Source organism: Cavia porcellus, unplaced genomic scaffold, assembly GCF_034190915.1.
Source record: "Cavia porcellus strain 051 isolate PalLab524CR breed Dunkin Hartley unplaced genomic scaffold, mCavPor4.1 scaffold_6, whole genome shotgun sequence".
NCBI lineage: Eukaryota > Metazoa > Chordata > Mammalia > Rodentia > Caviidae > Cavia > Cavia porcellus.
The window spans coordinates 65,916,151-65,930,002 of NW_026947489.1; the positions used below are offsets into that span (position 1 = coordinate 65,916,151).

General features: G+C 50.5%; 1 protein-coding gene across 4 annotated transcripts; it reads left to right on the forward strand.

Moving 5' to 3' along the window:
- Positions 1–8: 8 nt before the first annotated feature.
- Mrm1 (mitochondrial rRNA methyltransferase 1) lies at positions 9–8,212 on the forward strand. 4 transcript variants are annotated; one of them, XM_013152328.3, is made up of 5 exons: positions 9–1,594; positions 1,784–1,877; positions 4,691–4,814; positions 4,909–5,028; positions 7,506–8,212. In XM_013152328.3, exons 1-5 carry the CDS (start codon positions 1,044–1,046, stop codon positions 7,529–7,531), a joined length of 915 nt encoding a protein of 304 aa, XP_013007782.1. In that variant the 5' UTR covers positions 9–1,043; the 3' UTR covers positions 7,532–8,212. The 4 variants fall into 4 exon arrangements, with proteins under 4 accessions (XP_013007782.1, XP_013007780.2, XP_003469507.2 ...); XM_013152326.3 differs by lacking the exon at positions 7,506–8,212 and adding an exon at positions 5,305–6,948; XM_003469459.5 differs by lacking the exon at positions 7,506–8,212 and adding an exon at positions 5,280–5,565.
- The last annotated feature ends 5,640 nt before the right edge of the window (positions 8,213–13,852 follow it).

The window sequence follows — 13,852 nt, forward strand, 5'->3', positions numbered from 1 at the left end:
TACCGTGGGAAAGGGTTGGATCGGGTCTTGAAAATGGAGGGGTCAGGGCTGGAGATTTAGCTCAGCGGCATAAGCGCCTGCCTTGTAAGCAGGGAGTTGTGAGTTCAATCCCCGGTACCGATAAAAAGGAAAAAGACAAAAAAAAAAAAAAAAAAAAAAAAGAAAGAAAATGGAGGGGTCTCCCAAGACTTACAGGTGTGCAAGGCTAGGAGGCCTGTAAGAGGGTGCAGTGTTGTGTGAACTACACACAGCTTCGTGCAGGAGCAAGGTGGGGATGCAAAGGTGGCCCCCGCCTATGTCTCTGGGGGCCTGAGTGCTAAGGAGAGGAAGTCTGGTCACTGCCTGTGGCCAGCTGGATCAACTAGCTTCATGGCAGGGACTCGGCAGTCACAGCTGTCTCTTTGGGAGAGAATCGGCAGCCAAGGAGTGGGAAGTATCGCTGGGGTCTTGCTGACTGGGAGGGTCTGACAGGAAGGTTCTGGGGACAGAACTGGCAGCTGGATGCGGGGAGGGAGGCACCAAGGTTGAATATTTTTTTAATATACGTGCTGCCGAAGGGAGCACATCCAAGGTTGAATAGAAGGACATAGGATTCCTGTAAATTATCCTTTGCTGGTGCTTGGGTGAATGTGGTCCCCCCCAGCCACCTGGGACTTCGCAGGAACCTGGATGCCGCCAGTGATAGGGCTCAGCTCAGCTTCAGCGCTGTCTTCCCTCCTGGGGCTGTGGAGGCCGCCGCTCAGCCAGGCCGGCAGGGGGCACTATACGAACGGCCCGCAGGTTGGGCATGCACAGTGTATTGCCGGGAAAGGGCGGAGCTTCCGGAATCCGGAAGTGGAGGAACAGCGTGGGAGCCAAGGAGGGTGTATTTGTGGCTCGTCCGTTGGTTTCCGGGCTGTTCTTGAATAGGTATTGGGCGGTGTCGTTGTCCGAGGGGACAAAGTGAGGACAGCTATCGGGTCCTGTTCACCAGACTGTTCGGGGGCGGCCGCTCGGAGCGGGGGACACAGTGGGGAGCATCGAGTTCCCGGCGCGCTGGTGCTATGCGGCTCTTCTCGACCATCAAGGCCGCGACCTGCTGTTGCTCCTATCTACTCGTCGCCCGGCATTTCTCTGCAGCGGCTCGGCGAGGGGTGCGGCCTGGCGGGGAGGAGCTAAAGCGCCTGCGGCTGGATGACCTGGCGCCGACCCCGCGGCTAGAGCTGCTGTTTGGCCTGTCCCCCTGTCTCTTGGCTCTGCGAGCCGCCCGCCGCCGCGTGGCCCGGCTCCTGCTCCAGGCGGGCAGGGCTGGCCTCCAAGGAGAGCGGGCTGAACTGCTGCGGGTGGCCGAGGCGCGGGACATCCCAGTTTTGCGGCCCAGACGACAGAAGCTGGACGCCCTGTGCCACTATCAGGTGCACCAAGGCGTCTGCATGGAGGTGACCCCTCTGCGGCCCCGGCCGTACACTGAGGCCGGGGATGTGAGTCCAAATGATGACCCCCAGCAGTTGTGGCTAGTTCTCGAGGGGCTCCAGGATCCCCGGAATCTAGGTGCTGTGCTACGTACCGCTCACTTCCTCGGAGTGGACAAAATCATCACCAGCCGCAGAAACAGGCACGGGCATCCCTTATTCCCCACTTGGCCAACTAGGAGGCACAACTGAGTTCCTGAGTATCTTGGCCCTTGGGTGATCCCTGTCATATCTCCCTGTCACCGAGCGCCGTATCCCTAGGGGCCCAAGGATGGGTGGAGCGCGGGGCTGGAGACTGCCCAGCCTAAAGTGGGTATGGGGAATCTTTGCAGCTGCCCACTCACTCCAGTAGTCAGCAAGGCCAGTGCGGGAGCTATGGAGGTGATGGACGTGTTCTGCAGTGATGACCTGGCCGGTTTTTTACAGGTAATGGGGGCGAAACGAGCAGAAAGCCTGTAGCCCAGCCTCTTCAAGGGCTTGCAGCCAGCAATGGATAGGGGAGGGGACCGAAAAGAGGCTGTTGACATTGATTCAGTGATCTCCCAGAGGCATTTTTTTTTTTTTTTTGGACAGGTCTCACCATGCAGTTCAGGCTGCCTTGAATTCACTATGTAGCCCAGGGTGGCCTTGAATTGGCAGCGATCCTCTTTCCTGAGCTTCCCAAATGCCAGGATTACAGGTGTGTGCCACCACACCTGACTGGAGTTTTGTTTTGTTTTCTTAATCTACAAATCAAGTGCTGTCTGAAGTTAGGGACTTGCTGGAGTGATTCCCTTTACTGCAGTCCTTTGCCAGGCAGTACTCAGCCCCTTTTGTAAGTCGACCTCTGTCTCATTGCCAGCTGAGTAGCTCAGTAATGCCACTTGCTCAGCTGTGGGGAGCTGGTAGACAGGCAATCTGGGTCCTTGGGTAGGGAATATTTTGACAGAATCTTTGAGCTAGACCTGTATGACTTTTTTTTTTTTTTAAAGAAGTACTAAGTTTATTGGGGAGACATGAAGGTGAGAATCTTATTAATGTGTTTGCAATGCACGATAATTACAAGCACTGTAGCAAGTTGGTATATGTGCATAACACATCTTCTTTTTGCTTCCCCTTGCCTCTGAGCCTCCTTGCTTCCTCCAAAACCTGTATGACTTTGGTATCTAAGAAAGACAAACTTAAGGAATCTCTTCTTCAGTCCTCATGGCTGTCTTCTACTGTGTTTCCTTTGCTGGACACAGGGGTGCAGTATTGTCCCACATTTGGCAGCCCCTTTGCTCTCTCCCCCCAAAAAATGAGGCCTACCCCCAACCTCCTTGAAAAGAAGGGGAAGAGCTCTGGGATGGTTCTAGAACAATGCTGCCCAATAATGCAAGCCATATATAATTTAGATTTATATAATTTTAGATTTTCTATAGTAACCACACTGAAAAGTAAAAGTAAAAAGCAGCTTAAAATTAATTTTGCTGGTTTACGTATATCCACAATTTTATTTCTACATATATTCATTTATGCTATTATTATTGTTGGTTTTTTTTGAGGCAGGGTTTCACTCTATGGTTCAGGCTGGCTTTGAACCCACTTTGTAGCCCAGACTAGCCTCAACCTTGTAGACTCCTCTTGCCTCGGCCTCCTGAGTGCTGAGATTGCAGGCATGCACCACTGGATCTGGCCATTATTGTATTTTTGAGACAGAGTTTCTCTATGCAAGTTCAGCTGTCTTTGAACTCACTTTGTAGCCCAGGCTGGTCTCATAGAGACCCTCCTACCTCAGCCTCCTGAGTGTTGGGATTACAGGCGTACACTTCCACAACTGACCTAAACTGTTATTAATGGAGTACTGAGGATTGGTCCTAGGGCTTTTGCACTGAGCTACTCCTCAGCCTTTTTTGTTTTTTGTTTTGGTACAGGGTATTGAACTCATGACCTCATGTTTGCCAGGCAGATGCTGGTGCCACTGAGCTAAATCCCCACACCCCCCTCCCTTTTTAAAATTTGAGACAAAGTCTTGCTGGGCTTGAATTTGTAATCCTCCTGGACTTTGCAGACCCTTCAAAGACCTGGGATTACAGGTCTGCTCTACCAGTCCTGGCTCATTATAAATATTATTACTGAAATGTTTTCTGTCTCATTTTAAAATGTTTGCATATAGCACATCTGAATTGGGACTAACCTCATTTCAGTTGCTTAGTATCTCACGTAGCTAATGGTTACTGTATTGAGCAGCACATGTGTAAAGGTGTCTTTGTAGCTGCCCTTTGTTTTTGGGAGCCCTCAGCAGAGAAACTGGCCAGGCCTGTAGATGGGGTTTCCTCTCTCCACTTCCAGCCCCTGAACAAGTAGCTCCTGAAAAAACAAAATCACTCACAGAGCATGTCACACTGCACCCTGCCACATTGGTCCAGCCACTAGCGCATCTTGACCGATTGTGAAAACCTCGTCACTGGTCTTGGGTTGTGCTTGGCTCTCAGCACTGCAGGAAACGTCAGTCAGTCTTGTGTTACTTCTCTGCTCAAACCTTTTGAAGCATTTCCACCTCTCAGAGTACAGGAGTCCTCCCAGTGCCCTTTGAGGTCCTGCCTCTATGATGCTAAATCTATGGCATGTGTGCCACCATGCGCCAAGTTGCCATGTTGTTTTTTCTAAACTAAAACCTCAGTGTTCAGGCTTACATGCAGTGTTGGTGCTTTGTGATAAATAAGAGGGTTTGGAGCTGCAGTTTGGGCACCCTGTGTCTAACAGGTGCACCATCACCATCCTGCCTTACCTGGCCATTGTTCCGTCTGCCTTACTTTTTCTCAGATATGCAAGGTAAGTGAGGTCTTGTACTCTCAGAAGCCTTCCCTAAATGCCTTCACAAGGCTGGGATTTTGGTCCTTTTTTTTTTTTTTTTTTCTTTCCCCTTCATAACAGGGATTGAACCTGGGATGCTGCATCCCTAGCCTTTTAATTTTTTTGTTTTTTGATTTCGAGACAGAGTCTCACTGTGGTTCTTTGGCTGGCCTTGAACTTGCAATCCTCTGACTTCCTATAGAGTGTCCAGGATGACACATGTGCACCACTATCCCTGGCATGGTCTGTATTGTTTGTTCATGGCCTGATTCCCAGTTGCTGGAGCCAAACCTGGCTGAGTTGAAGTGTTTAATAACCCTTGACTAAATCGAATGGATCTGTGTGAATGCAGGGCTGTGTTCCTCCTTAGCCAGGGCCCTGGTGATGATTTGGTGAGGTAGAACTTGGTGTCTTCTTTCTTTCAGGCCAAAGCCAGGCAGGGCTGGCTTGTAGCTGGCACAGTGGGCAGTGTGGTTTCCCAGGCCTCTGAGATCCCCATCACTAGTTGCTTAGAGTTCCTCTGGGACCGGCCTACTCTCCTCGTGCTGGGTAGGTAGATGTCCCCGCTTTTCTGTGCTCAACATATGTTTCTTGAGTACCTGGGTGCCCAGTAGGGCTTCTAACCTCCATGTGTGCTCTGCAGGGAATGAGGGCTCTGGTCTGTCCCAGGAAGTGCAGGCCGCCTGTCGGCTTCTCCTCTCTGTCCTGCCTGGGCGCCAGCTCCCTCCTGGTCTCGAGTCTTTGAATGTGTCTGTGGCTGCAGGTGAGTCTGCTTCCCTTCTTGGTGCCCTCTAATCACACAGATGTAGTTTTCCTCTCATTCTGTTTTTCTGGCTCATTCACCCTAACCAAGCTACTCAGTCCCGCTGTGTATCAGTTACTTCATGTACAAATTGGGGAAAATATGTCCTTTTAAGGATGAAATGAGGAAGGTACCTGCCTCGTGTCAAAGCCTTCAGACATGGTCATTCCTCTTCTCTGTCCCTTTCTCTTTCCCTTGTCCTATCTATGCAGGAATTCTTCTTCACTCTATTTGCAGCCAGAGGAAGGGTTTCCCTGCAGAGGAGGAAAGAGGGCAGATTCTCCAGGACCCTCCAGCAATATCTGAAGGACTCAGAGTGGCTCCACACCCAGGACTGTCTTTGGGATCCGAAAAAGAGAGGCACAGAGGGGGCTGAGGTGTGGACATGCCAGAGTGGAGATTTCTACTGCTCTGCCCACGTGTTGGAGCCTGCCCACATGCGCACCCAAGTGCCTGTGTGCCTACCAGGTGGTGAGGACAGGATTGTTGTTTATTGTACCAACCAGACTGACGAGGTGTTCCTTTGCCACAGTCCCACGATGGAGTGGAAGCTATCATGCAAGCAGTGGACTAGGAACAGTGACCTATGGGACGGGACTTTGAAGTAGTATCCAGAGGAGTTCAGTGCTGGCCTTTGCTAATTTCCAGGATGGGTGAGGATGGATGGGGTCTGTCTTCCTGGGCCCTGCCTGGAGGCCAAGGGAAGTGTGTTTGAGGAGGGAGCAGGCAGCCCGATCCAGGGGTCTGATTCCTCCAGAACCATGTGTGTCCTGTGGTGGCCGTGAGAGTGAGAAGTAGAGGGGCCCTGTGGCTGCTAAGCACATGCGTCCATCACTGGGCCCTGGGAACCCTGGTCTGCACCTACTGTTAGGGTTGTGAAGATGAAAGAAAACCAGCTGGTGTCCCATGGCCACTCAACAACCAGGATGGTGGTCTGATTCCTCCAGAAGGTGGCAGCCTCGCCCTTGAACCACGGTTTAGGAGACATAGCCACCTGGAGGGACTCTGGCCGCAGCCCCTCCAGACAGGGAAAATTGGCAGAAACCCTGCCTCACTGCAGCCTTGTGCGTGCTGCGCCCACTCCAGTGACCCGGCAGTGAATCCATCTAAGCAGAAGGAAGCAGGGAACCGAAGCCCTCACCTGTGAGCCCACAAGTCAGAGAGGGAGGCGGGTGGTGGAGAAGAGCAGGACCCCGGCTGGTTTCGAGTTCCAACTCTAACCTGCTAGGAGTGGCTCTTTCCTGTTGCAGCCATCACTAGAGTTGCAAAAGGAAGTTCAGTGCTGTTGGACAGATTAAGAACCACAAAAGGCTTTTCAGTGCACATTCCCAGGAAGATTATGTCTTCTCTTACCAAAGAGCTGAGGCACAAATACAGTGTTTGGTCTACACATCCAAAAGGATGATGAAGTTCAGGTTGCACACGGACACTGGTCAGCAGGTTGGGCAACGGGTCCAGGTTTACCAGAAGAAATATGTCCTCTACACTGAGTGGGTGCAGTGGGAAAAGGCGAAAGGCACAGCTGTCCGTGTGGACGGTCACCCTGGCAAGATGGCTATCACCTGGCTGAAACTGGACAAAGACTGCAAAAAGATCCTGGAACAGAAAGCCAAGTCTCACCAAGTAGAAAAGCAAAAGGGCAAATACAAGGAAAAAACAATTGAGAAAATGCAGGGGAAAAGTCCTCTTATGTGCAACTTTAATTAAAAACTGTTAAAATGAAAAAAAAAACTTGCTAGGAGTATAAATATGGACAAGCTCCTTAAAATCCCATGTCTTGGGGGCTGGGAATTTAGCTCAGTGGCATAAGCACCTGTCTGGCAAGTACGAGGTCATGAGTTTGATCTCCAGCACACACACTAAAAATAAAAATAAATTCCATGTCTGTTTTTAATCATCTATAAAATGGGAGTAACAGCCAGGAAGACTGTGGTATGGTTTGAAAGAGGTCATGCACAGAAACCCCTCAGCCGCAGGCCTGGAAGAGGGTGGTTAACTGTTCCTCAGTGCCTGAGGGCAGTCCTTGAGGGCAAGCACTGGGTGGTGCTCTTCTTCCACCCTGGCCTCAGTTTCTGCAGAGTTTTTAGCACCCCTGTCAGCCACAGTGCACCAAGGGCTACCTTGAGACTGCTGGCCAGACTAGGGGTGTGGAGGGAGTTGAAAGGACATGTGTAGGATTCCTTTTTGTCACTCATCCCTTTTACTTCTGCCTGCACGGTAGCTAACGAAGGGTTCCCAAAGACTGCCTGGCAGCTGGTGGAGCCCATGCCCCCTCCACCTGGGGACAAAAGCTTTTTTTGGCAGGAAGCTAAGTTATCAAACCCTCCCCCCCAGGGTGGGTCCTAAACTAGGTGTCCCCACTCAGCTCCTCCAGGCCAGGGCTGGGGATCCCCACAGTTTGTAAATGTAATCAACCTCAAGGTCTCTCACTTCCACAGGTGCAATTAGCCTGCCCATCTGCTAATCCCTGATTAATGATGTTTACAAACGTGGGACTCCTCCATCACTGGCTCGCTGGTAGAGCTGCGCAGTCTCTCCTGCCTGAAGTTGGAAGGCAGCGGTCTCCCAGAAACAGCTCCCCACTTCTTCAGGCCTCCACAGCCCAAACCTCTCCCTCTCCTTCCCAGGAAGGTGATGGAGCCAGAGCTCTCCCCCTCACCCTCTTTGGAACCTGGCCCTAATTCTCTGCAAATGCGTGAAAAAGAGATTGAGGAGAGCAGACACAGACTTCGAGGCTGGGTGCTGGGGCTGGAGTCCTACTCATCCTCCTTTCTTCAATTCTGGAACTTCAAGGACACTCAGAGGACGTGCTTCCTTGGCTCACCACCCGGAGTCAGACGGGGCCCATGTGGACATGCCTCTCCTCTCTGTGTCAGGGCCATGACACCAGAATGATGAGAACACAAACTTCTGAGCCAGACAGGAGGGCCCCCAGGATTGGCTCTACTTTCAAGTACTGTACAGTGCTTAACTTGATTGGCCCTCAATTTCTTCATCTATAAAATGGAGATGGGAGGAATAATACCTTATAGGTTTAAGGTTTATAGATAAGGCTTAATAAGATTATCCAAAAGACTTAGCACAAGCCCTGGGACACAGTAGGTGCTCAATAAATGCAAGCTGTTTACTGCAGTGTAAATAATAATCATGAAAGGAGGCTTCTAAAGCTACAGAGATGCTCAAGGACTTCTCCCCTCACCCTCTCTCTGGGGAGAGGGGCAAGTCCCAGCTCATTACCGTGGGGTGCGGGCTGAGTGGAGGTGTCAGATTGGAATCACTCCTGGGTCTGTTCACAGCTTCCTTGTTTCATTAACACCTCCCTGGTGGTCTTTGGCTCCTCCTGCTGGGGGAGGCCTCCAGAAAGTTCTGCCCCTCACTGCTGTGCTCCAGATGTGCACAGAGTAGGTTTTGTGCTGGGAAGAGATGACAGCCACTGACCAGAAAGCTGTCATTGTCCTCTTCCCCAAAACACCTGAAGGTGTGGTCAGGGGGCCTGGTATGGGGCAGCCCATCCTTCACTCTTCAGCAGTATGTAATCCACAGGTTCTGGTGTCCTCTCCCCACTGCAGCTCTTCCTCTTTCTGCCTTCGGACTTCAGATCCCCACACACCTCTTCCTAGCTGGGTGACCTTGAGCAGGTTGCTTTTCATTTGTCTTTTCTCTAAAGCGAACAGGGAGCTAGCATAGACCCTCTAAACTGTAAACTCTCATGAGATGGTATCAGTATTCTTTTTTAACCAGGGGCAAAGCTGCTCTCAGGCTTACCTTTTTAAAGCAGGCCTTTGTACAAGCTAGAATTTCCCCGCCTTGGGAAGAGGGGGCCCCAGTGGCTGAATTGGGACCAGGAGATTTTTTTGGGGGGGGGGGCAGAAGATTTACACTGAGGCTCTGCAGTACCTGACCCTAAACAAGGCTCCTTTTAACTGAACCCCAAGAAGGACTTTTAAGGAAATCTTGCCCTTCATCCCTGCCTGGTTCCTGCTTGGTGGCACAGTACTCCATTTCACAGAGGATTCCCACCAGCTTCGTGGGCCAGGGGGAAGGGCTGGCCTGGCTTTATCTGGATACCTCTGCAGCTATCTCTGGCCCCTCAGGCTCCTAGTCATGAAAAGAGGTACCGTTTTTGGCTTATCTACAATACCCAAATGCCCATTTTTCCCTTAGAAAGCAGAAGCATAGACTTGGTCTCTTCTTGCAGGTAGTCTTACATAAAGCCTCACCCCTGCCCCCCTAATTTGGCTCTCATAGGGCTCTGCACACAGGTGAGTTTGTGTTCCAGGTCCCAGGACAGGAACAGGCACCACATATTGGGTGTCAAAAACAAGGACTGGGGATTTAGCACACCTGCCTGGCAAGTGCCAGGTTGTGAGTTCATCTCTGGTACCAAACAACAAACAAAAAACAACAAAGACAACACAAAGACTCACAAAGCCCGTCTGAGGCTGAAGACTAATTGCCCCTCCTCCTCATAGTGGGTCGGAGGGCAGATTCCCTCAGCACATTTCCAGCCAGCCTTGACCTTCCACTCTGAGACAGCCTCAAAGGAGGTAAGTCACAAACTATCCCCCAAACATAGCTGCTCCTAGTTCTCTGGAACAAGGGAGCCAACGGAGGACTGAGAGTAACTGTTATGTTCCCTGACCTGGTCCCCATAGAGCCCACCCTGGGCTTTGCTGAGACCATCTGTACCTAGGCCTTGCAAGATGGCCCTGCCCCCTAGATAAGGGGCAGGCGCTAGGAGAGGGCTGGGTCTGGTCTAAATCTGAGCCCTGAGACCGACGCATATATAGCAATCTCCCCTTGAGGGGTAGAGGACCTGGAAGCCAGGTGTTCAGAGCAGGAGGAGTGGTGTGGTGATGATAGTGATGCTGATGGTGACGGTGACGCACAGTTCCTGTGCACTTTCCACGTGCTCACAGTACCACATGCCCCATTTCGTGCTCCCTTCTGGTACTCTGGGGTGGGCACCATTACCCACCTTTGGCTTATGGATAGGAAACTTAGAGGGGATGTTAACTCCCAGGTCAGAAGGATCTGGAAGGGAGAGGAGTAAGGACAGAGGCTGGGGGCCTGAGTGTGTATATGGGAAACTTCCAGCCAGATCTGTACCCCGCGCAGTCCCCATCCGCCCCCCCCACTCCAACTCTTCTGTGCTGCCTTGACCAGCTCTAAATGGGGTGTCCCATAGCAGAGTGTGGGGCACTTTCATTCATTTCCGCATGGGCTGTGGCTGGCTGGTTTCCCAGGCTGGGAGAGCAGCAGTGACAGTTCAGGGCTCTTGTGGGACGCAGTAAAGACCCCTGACTTCCAGAGACACCGAGCTCAGGTTCAAAGCCAGGCTCTTCTCCCAAATCTCAAGTCACACACCTTGCTTGAGTCTCTTCTGAGCTCCATTTCCCCTCTGTAAGGTAGAGCCAATAATCAGTTTCTCCTATGTTGTGCTGGGGCCGAAGGGAAAAGATGCCCCTCACCTTGACCTTGGCCTCCAACAGCCCTTCCTTTTGGGCCTCTTCCTCTTCCTCTTCGGCACCTACTTCAGTGGTTGCCTCTTGCCCTTTCAATCTCAGGGCTATACCTCATCTCTGCCTGTGGTGTCTGCCAATCTCAGTCCTGTCTGCTTGCCCAGGCTGGGTCACAGGGCTCCAGGTGGCAGCTCCTCCTGGCCTATGTCTGCACTCCCTGCCCATCCCTCCTCTTAGCTCTTCCCTGGCTCCCCCTCTCGCTCCCTTTACCCTGGGGGCTGATCAATGGCAGCCCTGGTTATTGATTGGGGTGAGTGCCCAAGTGTGGCTGCTTGAGGCCGATATTGATGGGCGGAATTAGTGCTGAAGCCTGAGAGGAGTGGCAGCTGGGAGCCTGGGGCTGCAGGGAAAGAGGTGTTCCTCCTCTTCTCCTGGGACCTGGAGTGGGGGTCTTTAAAGCTGCAGACTCCATCTAGATGGGAGTGGGCCTGAGGGTGGAAAGTGGCAACTTAGCTCATGGCTGTTTCTTAACAAGCATTTGTTGAGCACCTACTCTGTGCCAGCTGTAGATACAGAAGACAGCATGTCAGAAAAAAAGTAGATCATATAGCTTGTTACAATATCTTTAAAATAAAGCAGGGAAAGAAGGAAATGGTCACTGTGGTTGGGGGAAGTGCGGTTTTAAATGGGGTAAGTAGGACAGGCCGCACAGAGAAGTAACCTTTGGGGACCGGAGGGAAGGGAAGGAGTGGAAACGCCAGTTTAAGGTGGCCAGGACTGGGGTCCTCTAGGTGCATCCAGGAGCCCAGTGTGGCTGGAGGGAAGAGAATGGGAAGGAACGGGGCAGTGAAACAGGGTAGCAGGGCACAGGCTGGGGTGGGACTGACAGCTCAGGGCTGCCCGCTCTCCCAGCTCCAGGCTCTGCTGTCGATTCCAGAACCCCGGCCTGCTGCCCCCGACATACCCGGGGTCTCATGATGAGGGAGACCGTGTCCCAGGCCCATCCTCTGCCTTATCAGGGACTGTGAGGTCTATCATGACCCTTGTAGAGCTGGGAAAACTGAGGCATGTGGCAACTTGCCTTAGGTCATGTTGCTAGGAAGCCACACCCTGACAACAAACCCCAATTTATCTGACTCCCCACAATTATTGCTTTTGTGGATGTGACCCTGTTAACCACCTTTTCCCTGTTAACCAGCTCAGAGGTGTTGAGCTTACCCTGCAGTGCAGCAAATACACGCCTCACAAAACTGACACTTTAACAACAGCTCCCCAACCCAACCAAAACCACAAAAAAAACCCCAAACAACAGCTCGCTACCCACACTCACCCTGGACAACCACCACTGCATTTTCTATCTCTGAGTTTGACAATTTTATTATTAGTAGTAGTATTTGGTGCTAAGGATTGAGCCCAAGGCCTCACACATGCTGATCACATGCCTCACCACCGAGCCGACTCTGACACGGCAACACGAAGGCCTATGGTATTTGTCTTTTTGTGATTGGTATATGGTATTTCACTTAGCATAATGGCTTTAAATTTCATCCATGTTGCAGTATATGTCAGACCTTTTCTTCTTTTCTCCTCCTCCTCCTCCTCCTCCTCCTACTTCTCCTCCTCCTCCTCCTACTTCTCCTCCTCCTCCTCCTGGTGCTTCTTCCTTGTCTTCATCTTCGTCTTTTTGAGGCAGGTCTCACTGTATAGTTCTGGCTGGCCTTGAACTCACTTTGTAGCCCAGGTGGGCCTCAAACTCACAGCGATCCTCATGCCTCAGCTTCCCAAGTGCTGGGATGAGATTACAGATGTATAGCAACTTTCTTCTTTTTAAAGACTCAGTGATACTCTGTTGTACGTATACACCACATTTTGCTTATCTATTCTTCAGCTGATGGGCACTTAGGTTGCTTCCTCTGCTTAGCTGTTGTGAATGGTGCTGTCAAAAACATGAGTGCACAAATATTTCTTCAAGAACCTGCTTTTAGTGGCTATGGTGGCCCAAACCTGTCATCCTAGCTACTGGGAAGCTGAGATATGAGGATGGCAGGGGAAGAGCCAGTGTGGAAAACTGAGGGAGATTGTTAATCTCCTATTATTTTGTTCTGAAATTCTGTATCATCATTTTTATTCTTTTTTCATTTTAAAAGAAAAAAAGGCTGAAAAAGTAGAAAATTTAAAAAGGGCTGGGGTTGTAGTACAGAGCACCTGCCTAGCATGCTCAAGGCTCTGGATTCAACCCCTGCTACGAAGGCAAAAAATCATCCTCTTTTGGATATATATGAGAAATGGGATTACCAGATCATATGGAAATTCTATTTTTAATGTTAGGATTACTATCCAATTTTCCACAGTAGCAATACCATTTTACATTCCCGTCAAAAGTGCACAAGGTCTCCAGTTTCTCCACATTCTAGCCCGTGTTGTTTTGTTTTATTTCATTTTATCTTTTATGTAGCTATCCTAATGGATATGAGATGCTACTTCCTATGGCTCTGTAGGGAGGGTTTTGTCTTTGTTTTGCTTCTTTGGATTGACTGTGGGCCACTCCATTACTGGGTTACCCCCTCAGCCCTCCATCATGGTTTTATTTGCATTTCTCTGATGATTAGTGATAATGAACATCTTTTCATATGCTTGTTGGTCATTCATATATTGTCTTTGGAGAAATCTGTAAATCTTTTGCCATTTTAAAATCCAGAATTTATTTCTATTTTGCTATTGAGTTACATAAGTTTCTTACATAGTCTGAGTATTAACCCCTTCTCAGATATATGTTTTGTTAGTATTTTCTCCCATTTTGGGGGGGGTTGCCTTTGTACTCAGTTGGCTGTGTCCTTTAATGCATGGAAGTGTTAAACTTTGATGCAGTCTCATTTATCTGGTTTGGTTTTGTTACCTGTGCTTTTGGGGTCATATCCGAGAAATCATTGCCAAATCCACCTGGAATCATCGCTATTACTAATTTCTCCGTGTTGTTAATAATTCTGCTGACACTTTAGGTAGGTGAGAGGAGATGGTTGGGGGACACTTGCAATAACAGAAGGGATAAGGAAGTGACTGGCCAGGAGAATGGCAGCTGCTGGTGTGTGTGTGCTGCAGGCGTGCGTGTGTGTTGGGGGGGGGCAGGTAACTGTGGTATTTGAATTATGAAGTGGCTTTCATGAGGCACCGTGATAACCCAGATAGCAGGAACAGAACCAGTTGGAGGCTCAGGGAGGCAAGATTCCAGAGGTGGAGTGGGCTGTCTTGGAGGTTGTAGGCTTCCCGTCATCAGAGGAGCCCAGGTGCACAAAGGAACACCCAGGTAGGATGTTTCCCTGGGC